The 14,496-nt window shown below is 36.3% G+C and overlaps 1 protein-coding gene across 6 annotated transcripts in view; it reads right to left on the reverse strand.

Moving 5' to 3' along the window:
• Positions 1-14,496, reverse strand: part of mapk10 (mitogen-activated protein kinase 10) — a 51,852-nt gene that overhangs the window by 5,723 nt on the left and 31,633 nt on the right. For 3 of the 6 annotated variants that reach the window (XM_057359820.1, XM_057359822.1, XM_057359823.1), the window contains exons 6-13: positions 13,346-13,484; positions 12,224-12,389; positions 11,737-11,808; positions 7,940-8,122; positions 5,785-5,909; positions 4,070-4,093; positions 2,828-2,891; positions 2,396-2,473 (exon numbers count right to left, since the gene is read on the reverse strand). In XM_057359820.1, the coding sequence (XP_057215803.1) occupies positions 2,396-2,473; positions 2,828-2,891; positions 4,070-4,093; positions 5,785-5,909; positions 7,940-8,122; positions 11,737-11,808; positions 12,224-12,389; positions 13,346-13,484 (851 nt within the window). Of the gene's footprint in view, positions 1-2,367; positions 2,474-2,827; positions 2,892-4,069; positions 4,094-5,784; positions 5,910-7,939; positions 8,123-11,736; positions 11,809-12,223; positions 12,390-13,345; positions 13,485-14,496 lie in introns of all 6 variants that reach the window. The other 3 variants (XM_057359825.1, XM_057359824.1, XM_057359821.1) reach the window with 2 other exon arrangements.

Raw genomic sequence — 14,496 nt, forward strand, 5'->3', positions numbered from 1 at the left:
TCTGTTTCTCCATCGCTCTGGTTTTTGAGCCGATTAGCTGTGATTAGAATAATGGAGTCATATACATAACACGCATGTCATTTCGGTGACCGTCCGAGTGGAAATCCAGAGTTTCAGCTGCATCGCTGTGTTCTCGCTTACAGAGCAGCAACGCTTCAGTCATCTTCATAAAGAAGCCCTCCAGCATCCGAAAGACCATCATAAATCTCTGGTTTCTACTGCAGAGCGTCTGAAAGGACAACATCTCCAGACCCTTAATAACACAGGAGGAGAATTTATAGAGAGCATTGATTTTCACCCCAGTACAGTACTGCAGGTTTAACCAAGCACACAGGGCATCACTCTCTTTAGTGTGAGAGACCGTATAAAAGCTGAACCACATCTATAAACAAGAGTCTTTAAGATATCTCCTCCAGCCATAGATTCCGAGTTCAGGTATGTCATCAACGTGTACAGAACACAACCATTATAATCTAATATTAAATATATCATCGTGATAAGTTGCATAACATAATTCAGATGTCAAAAGTAACTCATCAGACTCGTGTTTTGAGATTTGTTATCTTTCTTTGTTAAGCAGTTTTGAAACAATATGCACTGCGAAAGGCGCTATTCAAATGCAATAAATCGAAAATGTCCATTCAACACACAGCACAAAAATGACTTTCTCCAGTTAAAATACCCGAACATCCTATAAAACAAATACATTTCCAAAATATAAGACATGTTGTAGGAGAAAATGTATTGATTTTTTCTTTTCTCATCCTATTGGCAGTTTGCTCTAATAAACCTTGTTCTTGTTTGTCGAGCATAAACCTGAATTAATGTTAGATTCACACAAAAAAGATGTTTTTGTAATGTACACTAATCCTGATAGTGACATACACACTGGTGTGAGATACAGAGCTGCATTGCGACTGCTTTCTTCAGCACAACATTTAATTACAAAGAGGGGAGACCGATGGACTGAGAGAGAGAGAGGAAGGGGAGAAGAACGAATCAGGAGAGGCGAGAGGAGGAGAGGACGAGACGAGAAGAGACGAGGAGACGAGAGAGAGACCGAGAGAAGAGAGACGAGAACAGGAGAAGGGAGATTGAGAACCGAGAGAGGGGAGCCGATGACAGCCAGTCTACTTGCGAAACATGATGCGAGCGAGTGAGAAGATCCCGCCAAAGGAGAAGGAAGAGAGAGGACCAGAGAATGGAAGAGAGAGAGAGAGAGAGAGAGAGAGAGAGAGAGAGAGAGAGAGAGAGAGGGAGAGAGGCCAGAGGAAAATGGACAACACAAGCAATATACTGTAATGTTTAAAATCCCAGCAATAAACAATACACAAATGTAGGCGCCCAGCAAACCGATCTATAATAATATCATTATAATATGTCATTGGAGGTTTGTGGGAGGTAAGATCAGTAAACAACAAGAACTGCAGCTGCTGCCCCTGTCTGTCACCTTCTCTTACTGCTGCAGGATTCCTACTGCAGATACACAACACATAGACACACAAACACACTGCCCTCTACAGGTCAACCGGAGAAACTCACGCTGCATGCTGGACGCAATGAACTCGATGTCCCAAAAACCTCAAAACGGATGCCTCGTTTCCATTTCATGGCTTTGGCAGATGCTTTTACCCAACGCAAGTGTGTGAACTCATATTTATCATTGACAAAACCAAATATTCCAGGCTTGAATATTGCAATATTCAAATGAATTTGAATGAATAACGGTTTGATTATTATTGAGTTGTTTTGTGTAAAACCTGTTATACCATGGACTCCAACCTTATGAAATATGCATACACAGTCACAACAAATACACCGTTTAATACTTTACATGTGTTGCACTATGTACATCTTATAACATTAGTAGACAAACTGTATAACATTTTAGTAACTTGATTTAGTAACAGATTCTTCAGTATTTTATACTGAATTGTGGGTTATATTTTTTACAATCGTTTTGCATTTCTTGACATCAAGCTATAAATAAAAATGCATTCCCAGTTCAGCACAAACTACTACACACAGTACTGTATCCCCTTTCAAAGATCACCATGGCAACCACAGCTTCAGCCCAAACTCTTTTTCTTATCAAAATGCCATTTGCTATTGCTGCTACACCAAGGCTAAAACAAATATGTCTAAAATACTGAACAAAAACAATTCTGAAGATTTCTATACACGTCTTTGGAGAGATCCTTGTGTATGGTATTTTGAAATCTGTGGTTGCCGTGGTGATTTTAGTAAGGGCTCGTAGATTCAACATTACAGTGATAAAAAGCACATTACGAGATGGAAAGGGGACAGGGACAAATGGAGATAGGGTTTTTTCTCAATAACAGCTGAAATCACTTTAAATTCACTTACAGAAGCATATCTTATGCACAGAGAGTACCTGAGGGAGAGGGCTGTCCCTTCACCACACCATTCTTAGTTCTCTCTTCAAAGTTCATCACCTCTTTATAGATGAGCTCTGGAACAGAGATGGGGAAAGACAGAGAGAGAAATTTGAGCATTTAGGATGATTATAACACTGTAAACAAGGTCGGACAAGGGCAAAATAAGACTTTTCATAAATCCAATTGTTTAAGCCAATGTCATTACACTAAAGATGTTTGGTACTGTTTGTGATACAGCATTATATGTGAATGCTAAGTGTGCATTTTTACTTTTTTATTATGTTACTTTTTGGCAGAGGCGGTGTGTGTGTGTGTGTGTGTGTGTGTGTGTGTGTAATGTACCGCTGTATCTCTTCAGCTGTCCGTGGGCAGTGAAATATATCAAGTGTACGTATGAAATGTCAGAGTTGCTCCATATGAAGGCCTACCTTTCCATTCATCAATCGAGTGTTCCCTCTCATCTAGCTGTTTATCATAGATCTGTGGAGGAGGCTGAAAAAGAGAGAAAGACAGAGACATTTAATCTTTAAGTGCGAGTAACACCGAATGCATCTTCTCAATGTGCTTGACTTAAATTTCATCAATGTTCGTCTTTAATCACTGAACATCCTCTGCATTCATTTAACAATGCAGCTGTAGATGCACATTTACAGTAGTTACAGTGAATATTTTCTAAAAATAGAAGAAAATGAAAACATAGAAAAAACAGAGACCCGATTTTTCAATGCTAAACCTGGGCCACATTTTACCTTACAGTGTTCAAATTTGTCTTCATCATTGTTTATTAATATCTGAGACACTGTAATGTAAAAATGTTTCTTCCACCTGGACATGCGGTTCACATAATCAACAATAAGAACTGTGTAGTAAACATGGACCAAACACCATTTTTAGTAAGACAGAAGCGCAGAAAAGGCGAGTTAAGACAGACATAGATGATCATTTGTGTAAAGATGCCATCTATCCTAAAACCAAATCTGGACATTACAGGTGATTTGGCAAAAAAGAGAGATTACACAGTACGGGAAGGTAACATTATGGGAAAACTGTGTTTCTTTATTCTCAATGAACCTGAATATATAACTTCCAGTCTTTCTAAACTTTCCGAGTTGTATGTCAGTGTGTCAACCTGCAGGCAAGTTATTTTGAGTTATTTTATTGCCTTCGTTTCCTGTTTAGTCGACCTGAATAGACAGACAGGTCAGGGCGACTGGTTTATCAATGCCACTATAATTAATGACATCATAATGTAAGAAAGTATTTTAAAATCAACTTTCCTATTCCATTTTACTCTATTTCACCAAAAAGTTAGTTTACACTACCCACAAACACTAAAAGCAACTGGTTGTTTTTTAGAAAAAAGTAAAAAGGCTTTGAAATCCAGCAGATAACCGAAGAAGGTTTATAATGTTGGCATTTGTTGGGGCAGTGTGAACTAGTGTTACATTTAAAACACCTTGGATGAATAAATCCTCGGCACATTCTAAGAGATTAGTACACAATACAGACACACACAGTTACACACAGAGATGTGCACACCCTACAAAAATGTCATTGTGAAATTGTGTTAATCTGATTGTTATCTTTGAAAAAAAAACATCAGTTTATGTCACAAAGAGAGATCTGTATGTGAGTGTTTTGTTCCCATGTGTAAAATGGTCTTTATTTACCATAGATATGTGCTGATTCCTGGCCTTCATCAGAGAAAGAGAAATATCAGAGAGAAGGAGAAGACAATATCACACTAATGAAGATGTTCATGGATTCATAAAACAAACCAGTTGTTAAAATGTCAGGTTATCTACTATTGTCTATCAACAGAAATGTAAACAATCACGTGAAATCAATGGAATCTATATTTTAAAGACAAAACAATGTTAGTTAATATTTTACATGTTTGGCTGAGTTCAGAATGTACATTTTGCTTTAAAACAAGAAGAAAACGTCCGTGAAACCCCTTTTGAAATGTTACAGACGGGCTCTTTAGTCAAGAACATGCTGTCAGAAGCAGACAGATGCACAGAACCCAAAGTCATTGCATTAAAGATCAGGAAAACCTTCTGTTATTTTTACTCCTTGTCTGTTTACTCTTAAACTGATGAAGGTCTCCAGAATCAACCAACAACATAAACTCAACAAATGCAATGTACTGTAGCAAAGTAAATCTAATATATACATACAACTAAGAAATATTGAGTAAGAGTACATCATCTAACACATCTAAAGGGAGTCGCACACCGGATGCGGAAGCGCCGAGCCGCAAGGCGTCTCGTCTAGGACGACTCTGTTATGAATGTGCTAGAATCGAGAGGTTTTCTGTATTAATGCGCTGTTTTTCTGTTATTCCCAATCAGATTAATGCATGTTGCAGTTTATGGTGAAGACAGTGAGTACATTAATCAAATAACATCTAATTTAATGTTAAATTATGCGAGTGGCGAGCCGCAAGGCGCCGAACGGCTAGGCCGATGTTCACTTTTACAAACAATACGCTGCGCGGCACTTCCGTGTCCGGTGTGCGACCCCTTTAAGTGTGTTTATGTAAGGCCTGTTTACTGTAAATTACTTCCTGTGCCGCTACACAACATATACATATAACTTTTGCAGATCCTTTTAAAAAGTAACGTTTGCCATTTATATTACAAAAAGGATTGTAGTACAGTACAGTATTTTGAACTCAAATCTGACAAATGACTTTTTTAAGCTTAAGTGAAATTGAAGTTAAAATAGGCCAAATTAATAATTCTTTTTATGTCCTAAATAAAGCTAATTAAATTGCATAAAACAACTAGCGCATAGCATGGCTTCTTTTCAAAATCCTGCTAAAATTCAGGTGTAAACAGACTTTAATTAATAAATTGTATTGTTCACTAACCATGTGTAGGCAATACACTATACATATATTACGATTATATATTATATTGTGGCCAATCAGAAGTGAGTAGTTTATCATAATTGGTCACATGGTCCAACCATGAAGACAAGCAAAGTACTTAAGGATACAATCCGTAACTTTTTTGGGGTCAATATTAACACATTTTAGTTATAAAGCAAGTCCATAAAAATGTGTTGGAAACTGTCTCCTTATCTTATAATGTTAATTCTGGTCTGATTGGGTAATGTCAGTTTGATGTCATCTGATTTCAATCCACATAAAGATCAGTAAGTAATCTGCAATTTTGTTACAGATGGTGATGGTGAGGCAAAGTTATGGAATGCAGCTTTAACATGGCCCTCTCTATATAAAGGATGGTCTGTAATAATGAGCTACGTCTGCAGTGTGGAGTCAGCTGGGAGACTGCGAGTTAAATCAGAATCCACAGCTGACAGATGAGCCAGCACACAGCAATCGATATCACCAAGAGAATGGGAGAGCAACACTCACTGCCTCCACTTCAGCCGGGTCATACCACACATTGATGTAGGGGTGCTGCAGAGCCTCGTCCACAGATATCCGCTTGGCGGGATCAATGATCAGCATCTTAGACAACAAGTCTCTGGCCTGACTGGCTGTTTAACACAGGAAGACAAAGGTTATAGATGTCAAACACACTTAATACAGTCTTAATACAGAGAATACAGTCTCACAAACTCTTGTCATAATCGATATATCTCATCATTTGTTCGTTTCTTTTTTCAAGGGCATTGAAAACATCACATGTTGTTTCCGGCTCGTCCTTCCTCGCGCTCTCATCTTTCCATCCCTCTGTCCCACTACAGCTCGCTACACACATCACATTCCCACACTTTCTTGCTCTATAAATAGTCTCATATAGTCAGTCTCTCTCTCACTCTCATCACTTCTCTCTGCCATAGGCTGGACCACTTCAAAATGGCCGACGCTGATTTTTGTAGATCTCTCTCACTCTCTCTGATCTAATTTGACTAACTCCATTTTGTCATTTTGAAGTGATTTATTGGCATGACAAAAACTGCATGAGCAGTAAATATAGTGTATGATGCAGTATATCATTTCAAAACAGTACAAAAGAGATTATATATTAAAGTAAAAGAAAAATAACCCACAATAAGTCAATAAGCTTAATAATAAAATTATATTTAACAATTAATTAATTTTATTCATGATGTATATTGAGGTTTTGTTACTACAATGCAAAAATGATTGTTTAGATTTCCTCTTGTTTGCCAGTGCAAGATATTAAGTCTTAAGATACTAAGTCTTGTTTTTAGAACAAAACAAACAAAACTAAGACAATTATCTAAACTTATAATTTAAATTAAATCAAATGAAGCTTTACCTCTTTGTTAAGTATTTAATTCAATAATCGAATCCATTCACTCGTGCAGTATTTTTCATACCTCCTTGGCAGATTTATTTCTTGTTTTAAGCATATAAAATCATATAAACTTAATTTTGATCTTTTTTTAGAACAATATTGAATATATTATGTCATTTTGCTTCTCAAATAAATAAATTATACACACACACGCACACGCACGCACGCACACATACACACACACATATACTGTATATATATATATATATATTATACATTTATTATTAATAAATTTAGTAATAATTAATCTTGATATTATAAGATATTATCTAAGAATATTTGAAGAGTTTGGTTCCAAAATGTTTAAATGTATTCCAAATGTATCTCATTTTGTAACAAAACTCTTCATTTAGACATTTCTACTGGAAAACAAGACAAAAATACTAAGCAGGATTTTTTTTGCAGTTTCCTTCCTTCTTTCTCGAGAGAAATGGAAAACATAAAACTTTGTTGTACCAAACTAAATATACATAGGACAATATAAAACAAGGACAATACAAAGCACAACTATACTCTATATGGCAATAAGAAAAGTCACTCTCTCAGTTGTGTTAAAGCACCAACCCCCTCCTCCATTATACTGCGATATACAGAGCTCTTAACTGCTTTACCTGACAGCAGGAGGTTTATATTCACAATAATCCTCATATATCCATCTCTTATCCAGCCTTTCGTGTCTCATTACAGCCACACCACCACTGACTCTCACTTCCCTTTGTTTCCACAACCAGACTTCAGCATCTGCTTGTGATGCGTGTTCACTGGAAATAAAGTCCACCAGCCATTTTCATATCAAAAGCTCATAATTCTCCTCCACCATCCCCTGAAGAATGACTAACAGCTTTGAGCATAATTCATGAAACGTCTCTCCGTTTGGCAAATGAGAAGGAAATTGCTGCCTGATTCTCGCAGGCAAACAATCATGAAAATAACCCACAAAGACATGTGAATAACAGCCGAAATGTAAACTTCGCTGGCATGATGTAGTTATTTTATTCATTATCCTGGTGTATGGAAAGCGTTTCAGGACGAATCTTACAAAGGTGAACCTTCCCACCACCTATAATTGCATTCAAGTCAACTTCTTCCAATCCTTGTACAGTACATAAAGAACCACAAAATGTACTTTACATATGAAATAATATATCATAGTTTTTACACTGTTTTCAGCGATGGGAATTATATTTTTATTATTATTTTAATGAGTTATGTATGTTTATGCAAATATAAACTCTCTCTTACCTTTGAGTTTGTTGTGCTCGGAGTCTGCAGGGAAGAGGCAATCTGGGAAGAGTTTCGGGAAGGTCAGGCCGGCGTATTTTGGCCTGTTTTCCACGTAGTTACGCACAGTTGGCTGCAGTTTCTTCATGAACTCGGGAGAGGGCGTGCCGAGCTGCTCTATAACCTTATTCCATTGGTCGATATCTGAATGGGGGTGGAGTCACGGAAAAACGCCTACATGCTGTATGAGGCAAAACTGTATTATCTGATCAAATAATGCATTTTTCCGTTTTAATGTGGTTATTGGCTAAACTAGAAGTTCTTCTAGTACAAACACCTAAAAATTCTTAAATTGTGATACATTTACATGACAAGGGAAGTGATTTGAGATATGTAGTCTTGTTTTATGAAAGAAAATGTAAAAATGAATTAAGTTCATGCTTAAAACAAGGCACACCTGGTAATAATTGTGTTTCGTCACGGCTGCCTGTCATTTCTTTCTGTGGCACTTCGTGTCTGCGTCGCTTTTCATTCGGTGCACAGTTTACATTTCATTTTTTCAAACTATGTATCATACATTCATTTTGAAGAATTATCAGTGTCCAACAGAGCCAATGACATCACACCGGCATCTTTTGGGGTCTAATAAGCTCAAGCACAGTTGACAGACCCCACCCATGCTGTGCTGTTCACACAAGATTCACAGGTCTGCTGAACAGCCCATTATTGTAAACAAACATTCAGCCAAAACAAACACAAACATTTCCTCTCTGAGTGAGATTGATAATGTGTCTCCGTTCATTCACCGCTCCGCAGGGTTTCGAAAGATTGCCGACAAGGTCGTTCAAACAAACCAGCAATTACCAGACCGGAAAGTATAAACATCATCAAATACAAACACACAGACCCCTGACCAACACATTCACCATCACAACCCATCACACGCTCAAATATTCCAGTTCATGTAAAGCTGTAAAGTAAAGCTGTGGGAAATTGGGGCGACTTGGGATAAAAAAAATGGATTGGGGAGAGATACTGTACTGCTGGAATTCACTTCATTGGTGGCGTTTAAGAGAATGTTTTCTAGCAGATACGTCTGAGATGGGTTGGCTGGGGTGAATGGATCCTTAAGATGTAATAGCTGTCCTCTCTGGGCGCCTAGCAACAGGGGGGAGGGATGAATGTTGTCATGGTAGCCCAGTTGGCCTTGGGTAATCACGTGACTGTTTTTGCTCCCCAGGCATCCTATGATTCCCACAAAAGGGGGTCCTGGTTCAAAGGGCCAGTGTAGCCGGGACCACATTACATCATCCAGCAGGAACGGCCTGCCTCCTAAAACACAAAACCACCCACGTATCTCTCTCTCGCTCTCTATCGACATCTCACATTTAAAGAAGCCAACATATAATAAAGACTGCCTAGTGCCTTCTTGCTTTAAATAGCAAATTTGGTTTAATGGTGACAATAAAAACAGGTTTCTATTCCTGCAGCTCAAAAAACAGTTCACATATTGTGTTTGTCATATTGTATCAGTACAACCAAAATAACAACTATGTCCTTGTATCAGTTTTAACCAAAATAATGTTGTTAACACAGTTATTGCAAACTATAAAACCAGTTTTTATTTCATTTCTTATCAAAGCTGCAATCCATATTTTTGCCTCTATCGCCATCTCTGTTTAAAAGATAAAATTGCAGGTTACTTTACATACAGTACTTATCTTTACATGGGCTGATGTCAAATATAGTCAAACTGACATTTCCTGTGGAATCAGACCCAACATAAATGATTATTTTTAATTAGTTATTTTTGCTATTTTTACAGATTTTTGTTTATTTTCATGATTAATATTATCTGTTTATTTACCCATACATTTCTATTTATATTCCATCAAAAAACAGACGGCCGGGCAGGATACGATCTGTGCCTGGAAACAGCACTGCTCCTCTTATAACTTCTCCAAAGATACAGCCTACAGACCACATGTCCACTATACACCACACATACACAACACACGAGTCAGCCATACAGCATATATACCATTAAACGACATACTACTATACATATTAATATAAAAGCTCCTTTGTATGAAACATTAAGTAAGTTCCAAGGACACCTGTCACATTACCTCTCAATATATTTTCCTTTCATTTCTGACTCCGTACATTTCGTTTACATTTTCACTTCACTTGCAAAATCACTTTGGAAGGCATAATACCATCCTTCACCTTCATGTATTAAATATATTCTGATTCATTATTAAACAGGGTGATTCTTACAGCAGTCTATGTTAGGAATCTAAAACAGGTTTGCAGAACGTGATACGAGAAAATCAAGTGCAGAAAACTGACGCGCTAAAAATTGCTAAACTAAAATTGTATAATTTGTATGTGTTTAGGTAAAATTGTCGTTTTTGTTTCATTCTGTGAACTACTGACGATATTTTTACCAAATTTCAAATAAAAAAATTGTGAAAACTAGAGAAACAGGTCAAAATAACAGAAAAGACTTTAAATGCTGCAAAGACAACAAGTACATCGTTTACTTTTAAGCATTACAACAGTAATATTTGTACACGTATTTAGGAAAAGTTCCATTTTTTTTGATAAACTTGATGTTTATTACAGTTTTCATGTGTCTTGTCATGCTGTCAGTCTTTCACATTGACATTGGATGAATTTGTCACTCCTGAGGTTTGATTTAGTAATTCAACAGACACTGGACTGAAATGGCCACAATACATCTAGAAATGCTGATTACATGAAAATTTGGAATGGTCTCTTAATTTTTTACCGCAGCTGTACATCGCCAAATGCAACAACAAATGTGAAATATGTAAGAACTATTGATGAGAAAGGACAGCAAAGCTCATTCAGCCGTGTGTTAATGGCTTTTAATGATGTTTTAATGATGCCTGGAGCTTTGCAGGGACTCTTAAGGAGCTGTTGTATTGTATTCAGAAGAAACCGAATCGTAAAAGTCGATTGCAAACATCGAGTGATTTTTTATCAGTGGAACTCAAAAACAAAGATGTGTGTATTTCATAGACCTGCACAGCAAAAATAACTTTCTGTTAAGATCTACAGATGATGCAAGACTTGTGTGAGCTCTGAAAATTCTGAATATTCTTTTTGATGTTTTAATTGACACAGCATTTGAAACAGCGTTGGCTAATCGTGCTCTTTAAAAGTTATAAACCTGAGAAAAATGAAAAGTTAAATTCTCAGTTTTATTCCTAGAATAGTGAGCTGAAAATGTAAAATAAAGAAGAACGTGTAAAACACAGACTCAACGTGTTCAAATATCCAAAATAAGAAGACTACATAAACGCTATACAATATATATTAGAAATATTATATTAGAAGTTTCTAGTCTGAGTGGAAGAAACTGACAGAAAAATATGTGACTAAAAAATCAAAGTTAGCTAGAAAATTAGTTGGTTATATAAGATTAAAACATTTTGGGTTAAAGAAACTACAACCTTAGTCACTTCGATATGCCTGAACAGATGAATACTGGTCTGGTCTGGTCAAGACTCATGTGGACCACAAAATCATGACATGAATCCATTTGCTCTTTTGAAAAAAAAAGTTCAAATAAGATTGAGAATTATAAAGAATGTATTGTTATTCTTGAAGAAAGGGCTAATTCAATATGCCATCATTGCAAATGGTGACTATTTTAAATTCTGGATGAACTTGTTCTTAAAAAAAGTATTAAGTCTATGGATCACTAATATAAAAACGGAAAATTTATGCTTATTTCTTATCGGCTTGTAAAATCATCAAGCCGAGTTGGACTCAATCGTGAAGGATACAGTCCCTGCCGGGGAACAGGATTTTGTGGCGCACCATTTCTCCCATGATGCAACCAACTGACCAAATATCCACTGTAGGCAAAGAAGAAGAAACAAGAGCGAAAGGAAGAAAAACAGAGGTTAGCATTAGTACAAATACATCATCGGTGATGTGAAAGATTTGTGTGAGTTGTGTTACTCCCGCTAATAACATCTGCAGTGTCTGTCATGCATTCAATTACATGAAGCACTATGTGCCTGAGCTGGGGACAGACCTCAGGGAGGACATTTCTGCCAGAAAATCCATAGCCTGACCTCTCTCTTAAACTCTTATAAACAAGACTTTGCCCTTTAATGTATTAATGAAAGTCATTTGTGTTGTTAAGCAGTAGAAGCTGTTAGTGTTGTCTGTAAATGAAGTGCGGGTTAGCAGGACATCTAAATACGGGTGTCATTCTCAACTTCAGATTTGTTCAACGTTACATTACGTGTGAAGTGTTTGGTTTACCGTTCTCCTTGTAGCCCATTCCCAAAATGACTTCTGGAGCCCTGTAGTATCGCGTCACTACATAGGGGGTCATCATAAAACTAGTGCCGGCGGTCCTCGCCAGCCCAAAGTCCAAGATCTTCAGCGTACAATCGGATTTCACCACAATATTGCTAGGTTTCAGATCCTAAAGAGAAGGCAGATGACAAATATTTTATTTTTCCTAATTATTAAAAATAACATTCCATCCAATTAAAACTGAGATTGATCTTCAACAAAAGAAACAGCCTGATCTCTCTGAAATTCCTAACTAGTTTTTGAAGCGGCTAATTTGTATAAATTTGCATAATGTGCATTGTTCAAAAATATACGTTTATTAGAAAAGCCCCAACCCTAACCCCACCTCTAAATTTTAACGCAAAGTTGTTCTAGTTTATTAAAACTATTAAAACATTTTTGCTTATTGCCATGAAATAAAATATCAGCCTACAATCTAAAAACTGTTGTGTTATAACAACACAATCTGTCTATTTATTTAACATAAAAATCAACACAAAATGACTCATAATGTGTTAAAACTACATAACACAAAAATGTGTTATTATTTAACACATCCTTTTGAGAGTGTAAATATTATTTAAACAAAAATGAACTGAAATAAGTCAAAATAAACGTGAAATAAACAAAAACTAAACTAAATCCGAAATTAAATAATAAAAATAAATAAGTGGCAATATAAAAATAAGCAAATACATATTAAAATGACAAAAGCACATCATATCATAGCTAAACAGTAAACTAAAATTAACATGAAAACTAAAAATATAAAAATAAAAGCTTACTGAAAATATTGATAAAATGACAATAAAGCTCAAATTAAAACTATAATAACTCTGCCACTTGCATGAAAGCAGATCATTTTAAAACGTACAAATGAGAAAAAAGCAACTATTGGTAAAGTTAAGCATAGTTTAACATTGTGCAAATATAAAAATACAGCAGTGACAACCAATGAGATTAAAGATAACAGATAACTTCAATAATACTGTCCGAGTGTAAACCTTTACTGGCATTAACTTGGAAACCATTCAGTGGAAATTTGTCTTCCGTGTGTATATATTTAAGTTTTTTTTTGTCTCTTACCCTGTGTATGATGCCGGCTGAGTGCAGGTGTTTGATTCCACACAACATCTGATAGAGAAGGTAGGACATTCTTTCATGTTCCAATTCCATCTGAATCACCTGACAAAGGTTTGCGTCCATCAGCTCCATAACCAGATAACTAATGTAGAAAGGAGTTTAAAGCTTATTTATTGGTTAAACTAATAGATTGTTCTATGTATCTATGTGTTTCATCAGCACCGCTTCGTTCATGACTTCTTCATGTGCAGAAGAGCCTGCTGTTGATCAATGTGGATCTTTACGGCCTCTTGCGTTGAGAAAATGCCTGCCGATGGATGGCGGCCGGCAGGTCGGTCAATGCGAACGCTAACAGTCAATGCTAGTGCTCAAATATTTCTCACATATATATATGCTCACATATTTAACGGATTAAATGTCACATCTCAATTTCTTGTTTAATGACGAACCAAAATGGTGTGACGGTGCACTTATAGAAATCTATACATACTGTCTGATGTATATACAGATGTAAATTTAGGAAAAGCATCGTTTAAAGGCAGTTAGACAAAATATGAAGATTAAGTTTTGAGTTTATTAATGTAGTCAACATGAACTTCATCTACACAGAACTTCTAATGATCCAGCTTTGAGCGGGTAGATGCTTCCTACTCCATGTATTGATCGTGATCTAAGTCCACACAACGTGAAGAATATATTAAGCCATTGGCGGCAGTGTTTAGGGACCAACCAGAAAGCGCGTACACAAATGATAGCAGGTGATAGATGACCCCCGCTCTGCATCATTTCAATAGTCGTATTGAGACTGTGTGTGGGCCTGAGATAAATCACCATCAAGGGTATACAGAAATGAACTACTGTAAATATATCATAAATTACTGTAGCGGTTTATGCATTATCCTTCAACAAATGTTTACACAAGTATTACATATTTTTCAAAAACATCTAAATTATTCTTAATGTTTGTTTACATGCAGACAACACGTGTCTGCTTTTCTTACTGATCTTATTTTTCTCTTTTCTGTAAGCAATTTAGCTTAAAGGACCGAGCAATACATGACATGCTGATCGTTTTTATTTGTATACATGCAAGTACTGTATATTGTACATACTCTATATCAAAAAATGAATCAGCCAATCGGATTTTAGAGAGA

The sequence above is a fragment of the Triplophysa rosa genome, linkage group LG19 (assembly GCF_024868665.1).
Source record: "Triplophysa rosa linkage group LG19, Trosa_1v2, whole genome shotgun sequence".
NCBI classification, from domain to species: domain Eukaryota; kingdom Metazoa; phylum Chordata; class Actinopteri; order Cypriniformes; family Nemacheilidae; genus Triplophysa; species Triplophysa rosa.